Raw genomic sequence first — 8,530 nt, 5'->3', positions numbered from 1 at the left:
CGTCACAGCCGCACCTACCTGATTTGGGCCACTGTTGACCTCCTCGCCATCCCTTGACTTGGAATGAACACGTCAGATACTCACCCTGTTAAATCCAGGCATAAGGTCCACAGGCCCCACCACACCCCGTTGAATTGTGTGCTGGGTCACTTCTGGTTTGTTGGGGGGCAGAGCAGTTAAGCTGGGAGGAAAGTGAGTCAGGAGATGAGGGCATTTCCCAAGACTGGCAAGCCCCCTTGGAGCACAGTAAGACCCAGCCTGCCCCCTCCCCCTCAAGGAGTTTTGTACCAGAAAAAGCCTGGATGAAACCTAGCAAAAGGTGAGACGTATATGGAGTCAGGGGTGTGTGTGTGTGTGTGTGTGTGTGTGTGTGTGTGTGTGTGTGTGTGTGTGTGTGTGTGTGTGTGTGTGTGTGTGTGTGTGTGTGTGTGTGTGTGTGTGTGTGTGTGTGTGTGTGTGTGTGTGTGTGTGTGTGTGTGTGTGTGTGTGTGTGTGTGTGTGTGTGTGTGTGTGTGTGTGTGTGTGTGTGTGTCAGTGTCACTCCAGGGAGTGGGGCGGGGGTGGGGGGGGGGGGGGGGACCGCCAGCCTTACTAACCAAGCCACCATCAGAACATTCCTACAGCGGTCCTTTTCCTTTCAGGGCCTCCGGCGCTGAACTTCAGGACAGGTGACTCCGCCTCCAGGCTGCCCTTTCTCCAGCCGGCCCCGCCCCCGCTTCTCTCAGACCCCGCCCCATAGTCCCGAGGAAAGCTAGCTAGTTCTCCGGTCTGGTGGCTGATCCACGGGAGCACCACCGCAGCAGCGGGGCACTTTAAGGAGCCGGACGAACTTGGAAGCAGGTGGATCAGGCTCAGCCATGGACCGGAAGGTGGCCCGGGAATTCCGACACAAGGTCAGAGCTGAGAGGTGCCCAGCACAAAGGGGACTGTGGAGTCCCTGCTGGGGTGGGTGGGAGATGGACAAGACCCTTCTGCCTTGTCTGAGGGCCTGGAGCAGCTGGGATTTCTGAAGGGGTGTGTGCGTGTTGGGGGGGAGGATCCCCCAGCAAAATGAGGCAGGAACACTAGGAGTCCTGGTATAAGGGCTTACTAAAATGACCCTCACCAGAAAATGCCATTTCTCCTTTGGCCCTCCAGGGACTGGGGACTGGACAGAGAACCCAACTAGTGGACAAGTCCCATATTAGTGCCCTCAGCCCATGTCTGTTGGACCTGGGAAAGAGTCTGGGCCAGGCAAAGGAGGAGGAAGGGAAACTGAGCCTTTCTTTGTCCTTTGACCCCCGTGATGAGTTAGAAGTAACTGGGGGCGCCCCCTACCCTCACTGGGACATTTCAACAGGGCAGAGGGGCAGTTTTGAAACAGTACAGACAATCTTCAGGTGAAGGGCCACAGAGGTGCTGAGGGTGTGAAGAGCCTGGCTTTGGCCTGGCAGACCCCTCGAGTTGAATCCTACCTCCCTGGGTGTGCCCCAGTGAGGGACCACATTGCTTCTTCAAAGTCCTCCAAGACTTTGCCTGGAGTCAGGAATTTCCTAAAGTGTTTCCCAGGCTGCAGAGTCTGTGGCGGTCACAGAAAACACTGGGAAGGCAGGGGACCCAGTACTGGACCTCCCACCAGGTCCCAGATGGTGGGGGGATGGGGTAGACCCAGTGTCAACAGCTAGTCACAGCCTGGTCCAGGGTAGGGAGCTGTGTCCCCTGATACCAAGCTGAACCCCTTCCCAGTCTCTCAGGATGGAGTACCTAAAGCAAGGTGCCCCCTCCCCTCCCTTCCCACATGGAAGCCCAGAGACTAGCCACTGCGAGACCACAGAGGTTACAGGCCAAGAGCTTAGGCCCAATGGCAGGGGTCAACCACTTACCTGTGTCCTCGTGCGGCTTGTCACACGGGTAGGAGACAAGGCCTTGGGCACAGAATACTGGGATCAAGGTTTGGTAGGGGCAGAAAGGACGGAAGCTTCCTGAACACAGGGCCAAGACATCCCTGCTCTCACGTCTTGGGGTGACAAGTGACTGAAAGTCCAGCGGGAGGGGGCAGCTGGTGAATGCCAAGGGGACCGATTGTGTTCGGTGGTACCTTGTGAGCCCAGGGATGTGTGGGGAGACATCTTAGCTGCAGTTAATGTTTGCTGCGTGTGGATTTCAGTCAACCCACTTTAAAGGCTCCTGTCCTCTGTCTGAGCTTGAGTTTCTCTTTCCTGGCCTTGGGCTGGGCGTAACTTCGGCTTTTCTTTCACCATCTGTGAAAGTGTTGTTACCTACACTTTTGAGAGAATCTCCCCAGGGTCTCTCATGTCTGACTTGATCCCACATTCACCCCTAATCTTCCTCCCCCAGTTCTGGACAGAGAGCCTTCTCGGGCTTCTGCGTTTCCATGTCCGGGCTCCTCCTCAGAGTCATTACCTATTAATGTCCCCACACCACAGGCGGGGCAGGTGTCTGCGGTTAGCAAGGGCCCGGATGGACTTTGTGCCCTGCTGTCTCAGATACAGCAACAGCCTTCCCCTCCCAGGCCGGGGATCATCCAGGAACTGAGAGGGAAGGCGAGGTAGAGACGCAGGCATGCTGAGTGGAATTTACAGCGTGCTGTTGCTTGTTCCATACATCTGCGTCCTGAGTGTTTTTGGGCAAACGCGTTCCTAAGCTGAAGTTTGCAGTCTAGATCTTTAGTTGCTAGAGGTAGCGCTTAAGGGAGTGTGTTATTGCCGGGCAGTGGTGGCGCACGCCTTTAATCCCAGCACTTGGGAGGCAGAGGCAGGCAGGTGGATCACTGTGAGTTCGAGGCCAGCCTGATCTACAAAGTGAGTCCAGGACAGCCAAGGCTACACAGAGAGACCCTGTCTCGAAAAACTAAAAACAAAACAAAATAAAAGGTAGTGTGTTGTCATGGATGGTACTGGGCGAGCTAGAAGAAGTTACTTGCCCTCTCTGTGACTCGTTCTGAAATTTGTGAATCGGGGCATATTATCTAACTAATAACATTATCATGAAGGCTGAATGAAACCTACGCATGTAGGAGGCTCTCGGAGAATCTCAACACTGCCAGGAGGTGGTGGTGTACACCTTTAATCCCAGCACTCAGGAAGCAGAGGCAGGCAGATCGATGTAAGTTCGAGGCCAGCCTGGTCTAGGACAGCCAAGGCTACACAGAGAAACCCTGTCTCAAAAAAAAAAAAAAAAGAAAGAAAAGAAAAGAAAGAAAGAAAGAAAGAAAGAAAGAAAGAAAAAACAAAGAAAGAAACAAAGAAAGAAAAGAAAAGAAAAAGAGAATCCCAACACTAAGGTCAAATCTCACCCTGCCACAAGCTACTGAGTCTCTAAGCTCTTGTTTCCTTCCCAGTGAGGGGGGTGTGCAGAGCCCCCCCCCTCATTCCTTCCCAATGAGATGGGATTAGGTAGGAATTCGAGTGTGGGGTGCTCTGGTCCCCAGGCAAAGTCTGCAGGTGTTAGTGTTAAGGTTCACTCCAGCTGCTGCCTTGCAAGGTTCTGGTCCAAGAGCAGGCAACAGTACCTACAGCACTAACTGCCCCTCCCACTAGGAGGGAACAGGCGTGGGTTGGAAAGGGCCAGCTGGCTTAGCTGGGACTATGGGCTCTCCCTGGAGCCCAGTGGAGCACCAGCTTTTCAAAGCAGCCTCTTTGCTCCCAGCAGCCTTTGCAGAAACCTAGTTACTCATTTGCTCAAAGAATGTTTATTGCCTCTCCAGCAACCACACATTTATGAGCAGCTCTGGTGTACCCTGCCCCAGGCCAGGCAGCCAGAGACCAGTCACGGGAGGGAGGGGTGGAGTGAATGAGACCCGAGAGCCCCGCCCCTTCTAGGGCTTGCTATGCATGCATCATTCATTCGTTTTGTTCGTTCATTCATTCACCCATGTGCTCAATGAACGCTCGCTGGCCTCCTAATCTTATGCCGGGAAGAGTTCTGAGCGCGCTGGAGAGCAGAACAAAGCCTCACCCTCCTCAGGAGCCTGCCCTGGTGGGGAAGACAGTTACCAAGGAGACTAACGGTATCTTATGATGGGGCGCTGTGATGAACGCTGGGAGAAAAGTAAGCCAGGGAAAGGGGGCTAGAGAGCAGCAGGTGGTGTGTTGTGTACAGCCACCAGGACGGCCCCTCTAAAGAGGCCCCCCCCCGTCTGAACCTGCAAAAAGAGGGAGGTGCCATGGGGTGTATGAGGAAGAAGGAACATTGGCAGGTGCAGAGAGGAAAGCACCTGCCTGCTGCGTGCTTCAGAATAGCAGGCGGGACTGAACTCTGTGAGACGGGTGGCAGAGTGGAGAGCGGCAGGAGTCAGCGGGTGAGGTGTAGGCAAAAATGAGTTCAGGGAAGCCAGCTAAACAAAAGTACATGTGGAGAGCATGGTTTACATTCCAATATGGAAAGAGGGCTCTACTCAGTAGGACTGGGGACGCGACTTGCCTGTGAATTGAGGTTGGGAGTGGAGCGCTTAAGGCTGTTCTGTGGGCACCTGCTGACAACCACCTGCTAGCCGAGGAGCAGGGCCAAGGGGGACAGAGCAAACCTGAATACCCTCGGGATGCACGCTGGGGAGGACTGTGAGAGGGTGGAGGTGAGCCTTCTGGAGTTCTTGGGCTAGGAGTGGCATAAAGCCCTGGAAGGCTGTGGTCACCCAGAGGAGTAAAGATGGGGTGGGGGGGAGGGAGGAGACCCAGGCTATCACCAGGGACCCAGATTAGAGGGGAAGGCAAGAGGATCACCGGGTCACACAGGGGACCTGGAGGTGTAATGGAAGGCCCGGCCTTGCATTGTAGACCTCACTACCACACTCCCAGCTGACCCACACTAACAGCTCCCTTTCACTTTGTTTTGAGACAGGGTCTCCTGTAGCCTAAGTTGGCCGGCCTCAAACTCACTGCATACAGAAGAGCTGAGCTTGAACTTCTAACCCCCCTTTTTGCACCTCCCAGGGGCTAGTCATAGACATTTTTATGTTTAATATAAGATAATAAGATGTCAGGCAACAGATATTATATTATATGAGGCTTATTAAATGAGCATGGGGAGAAAAGGAAAGGGGGGAGGGCACCCCAGAGAGAGAGAGAGAGGGACAGAGACAGAGACAAAGAGGAAGAGAGTAGAGAGGGGAAGAGAGAGAGGGTAGAGAGAGACCCACAAGGAGGGTCTGTCCTTTTATATAGCCCTGGGCAGGCCCACGGCCCCATGGCAGGTAGGCAGTAACATCACAGGTAGGCCGACTGAAACAGAATTCTAACAGGCACAGACCAGTAGGCCTGCGCTCTTTATACTTTTTATTTGGAGACAGGACCTTGCTAACTTGCATAGGTCAGTCTTGAACTCCCTCTAGCCTGGGTAGGACTTGAATTTGCAGCACTGTTGCAGCCCATTAAGTACCTGGGACTATAGTCCTGCACCACCAGCCCCAGCTAAGATGAGACTCCAGGCAGGTTGAAAGCTATGTCCATGACTGTGGTAGTGAAAGTCTCACAGGAGTATTACCATCCCAAACTCTCCTAATTGCACATGTTAAATGTAAACGCCTTCTTACGTGACAACCACACTTCAATGACCTGTTGGGCTACTTTTTTTTTTTTAAGATGGAAGGTGTCCCTTTGGTTTTAAATGTCAACTTGCCACAGCCTGAAATCACCTGAAGAGTCTCAGTTGAGGAACTGAGCGGACTGGATTGCCTATGGGCTTGTCTATGGGGATTGTCCTGGTTAATTGAGGCAGGAAGACTTGCCCATTGTGGGTGGCTCCATTCCCTAGGCAGGGGGTTCTGAACAGTATAAGAGAGTGAGGATGCCACATGAGAATAAGAAAACAAGCAACAGGAATACATTTATTTTTCTCTGCCCTTGACTGCGTGTGCTATTTGACTGGCTCCTTTGACTTCCAGCCTAGACGCCTGGCCAATGATGGGCTATAAACCGGAATTGTGAGCCAGATTAACGCTTTCCTCACTCAAGTTGCTTTTGGACATTAGGGTGTTCTCATCATAGCATCGTAAGTGAAATTAGGACAGAAGATAATAAAACAGGTGTGGAAGGAAGTCTGGACCTTCATCCCACCGACACTGATGGAGGGCAATGCGTTGTCACCTTCTGAGAATTCAGAACTTTCATCTTCTCATTCTTACCTAGTCTTATTTAATAAACATACATTACAGCCTACTTTTCTAGGGGCTGCCCTGGACTCTTTATATAGTAAACTCATTGAATTAATGATGAACATTATTATCCCTCATAGGATGTGAAATCTTGCCCTGGCTGTCCTGGAACTCGATCTGTAGACCAGGCTGGCCTCGAACTCATAGAGATCCTCTTGCCTCTGCTCCCAAGAGCTAGGATTAAAGTTATGCACCACCACTGCCCAGCAGAAATCTTATTTTTTTTAAGAGACTGTATGGACATTTTACACACAGGAAACTGGGACAGGGAGACATGCAGACACAGTCCAGGAGGGCATCGCTGGCCCACCCTTCACGCTTACATTCCGGTCTCTGCAGCTCAGACAGGTGCAGAGGAGACAAGATGGCAAAGGCGGAAAAGCCAGTACAGCATGAGAGACAGAGACAGACAGACAGGGGTGGGGACGAAGAGAGAGTAGGAACTGATGAGAGATGTGGCCATAAAGAGGTGACACTGGAGGCAAACCATCAGGGTCCGGGTACCATCCTTGGAAATGCCAAGCTCACCTTAGCCAGGGGCTGCTGCAGGAAACTGGCCACTCATCCCAGGATAAGCTCATCCCCAGCCCAGAGGAACTTGTAGGGAAGGGCAGGGTTACCTGAGCAGCTTGGACTGCTGGTGGCAAGAAGCCATCAGGGACCAAAGACACACTCTTCTCTTCCCAGACTGCTGGTGTCCTGCTTGTATGAACACAGCAGCAAGCCAGAGGGCATCAGAAGGCCCGCCTTGTAAAGCCCCTAAGCCCCTAGGCCTGGGAGGAGGCTGGGCTGGGTTGGGCAGGGAAAGGCAGAGCACACCATTGGCAGCCACACCAACTGCTTTGCATGCAGCCCCTTTAATTCCCACAGCGGCTCAAGGAGCCTGCAGAGTGCAACATGAATTATTTAACTGAATCTCACCTGTCTTTCTCCCTGTCCTGAGAGGTCCACCCACGAAGTAGAATTGTATAAGCCAGCCCCTGAGGACAAGCCCCAGGAGATGAGGCCACCAAGGCCAAACCTACAATCTACTCAGTGTCGCAGTCTAAGGTCCTGAGCACAGGGAGAAGTACTCAGAGCACATCATGTGCTGCGCATGAGCAGGAGACAATTAGTGCTAAGGGGAGATGGTGGTGGTGGTGTGGTAGAGACCCTAACAGCTCCTGTGCACCGTGCGCTCCGTTTGGGGGTTCCCATGGTGAGTGGGAGCCTAGGGAAAGAAACACTAAAGTTAGTTAGAGAAAGAAGATTGGCGTCTTGCTCACAGTATGCTCAGTGCTTGCACTTTGGACAAGGGCACTCAAAGGGGGAAACACAGGAAAGAGATACCTCCCTCCTTAGTTCCTTGGTTTTGAAAGGATGAGTAAGGTATTGTAAGAGAGGCTGCGGATGCCGGGCACAGTGATGGCACACCCCTTTAATCCCAGCACTTGGGAGGCAAAGGCAGAGTATTGTTGTGAGTTCGAGACCAGCCTGGTGTACAGAGTGAGTTCCAGGCCAGCCAGGGCTCCACAAAGAAACCCTGCCAAGGTTCTATTGTGTCTGAGGAGATGCTTGCCTGGCTACATTCTGGCTACACATAATATAGAGATGGCCCTGCAGAAGGGGATGAGTCAGGACAGGGTTGTGTGAGCTTACTGGTGAGGCGGAGCTGGGCCTGCAGGCTGCCTCTGAATTGGAGCAGTCGGGTATGACTTGTGGGTGGGGGTCCTGGATGCAACAGTCAACATTTAAGAGCTGTCCACAGGATCTAGGACCCCAGGAACTATTTTCTAGGGAGACCATCTCCAGGTGCTTGTGCTTGACTCTAGGAAGACAGAAACAATAGAATCCTGAACCCAAACGTTGCCAACACCTACCCCGACTTTCTTGTCTCCAGCCAGCGCATAGGAAGTGTCATCCGTGAGGACATTCCCTTGCTGCTTAACCCTAAGCCTGTGGCAGGTGCAGGTCTCCGGAGCTCAGTTCCTAGGCCTCTGCCCAGGGGAGGGTCCCTCTCCTGTCCTTTTCCTCCTGTCCCTGCCCATGGTGAGTTAGACTAGGTGCCTCACTCCAGCTCAACAGACAGTACTGTTACACTCCCACTAGAGAGCTGAACCACTGGGGTTCAGAGCATCACTTAAAAGATACTCCACTTTCTCCCTTATTATGGACCAGGTGAAGGCAGGTGTGTGGGTGAGGTGGAGGGTGGGCATCCGTGTATCAACCTAGAGCTTCATGTATGCCAACAAACACTTTACCGCTTAGCTCAGGCTCCCCCAAAGCTTTCATAACAGTGCAGGGAGTCAGGTGTGGTGGTGCTTGCCTTTAATCCCAGCCCTCGGAAATCAGAGGCAGGCAGATTTCTGAGTTTGAGGCCAGCTCAAACACAACACATAT

At 52.8% G+C, this 8,530-nt stretch overlaps 1 protein-coding gene across 1 annotated transcript in view; it reads left to right on the top strand.

Moving 5' to 3' along the window:
* The first annotated feature begins 738 nt into the window (after positions 1–738).
* The window catches only part of USH1C (USH1 protein network component harmonin), a 46,547-nt gene continuing 38,755 nt past the window's right edge, over positions 739–8,530 (top strand). Inside the window, 1 exon segment of the mRNA XM_084773336.1 lies at positions 739–893. Within this exon segment, the coding sequence (XP_084629462.1) occupies positions 858–893 (36 nt within the window). The 5' untranslated portion in view covers positions 739–857.

This window comes from Acomys minous (assembly GCF_964271855.1).
Source record: "Acomys minous genome assembly, chromosome: 2".
Taxonomy (NCBI): Eukaryota; Metazoa; Chordata; class Mammalia; order Rodentia; family Muridae; genus Acomys; species Acomys minous.
The sequence above is the reverse complement of the archived record's forward strand: the minus strand, read 5'-3'. Positions and strand labels throughout refer to the sequence as shown.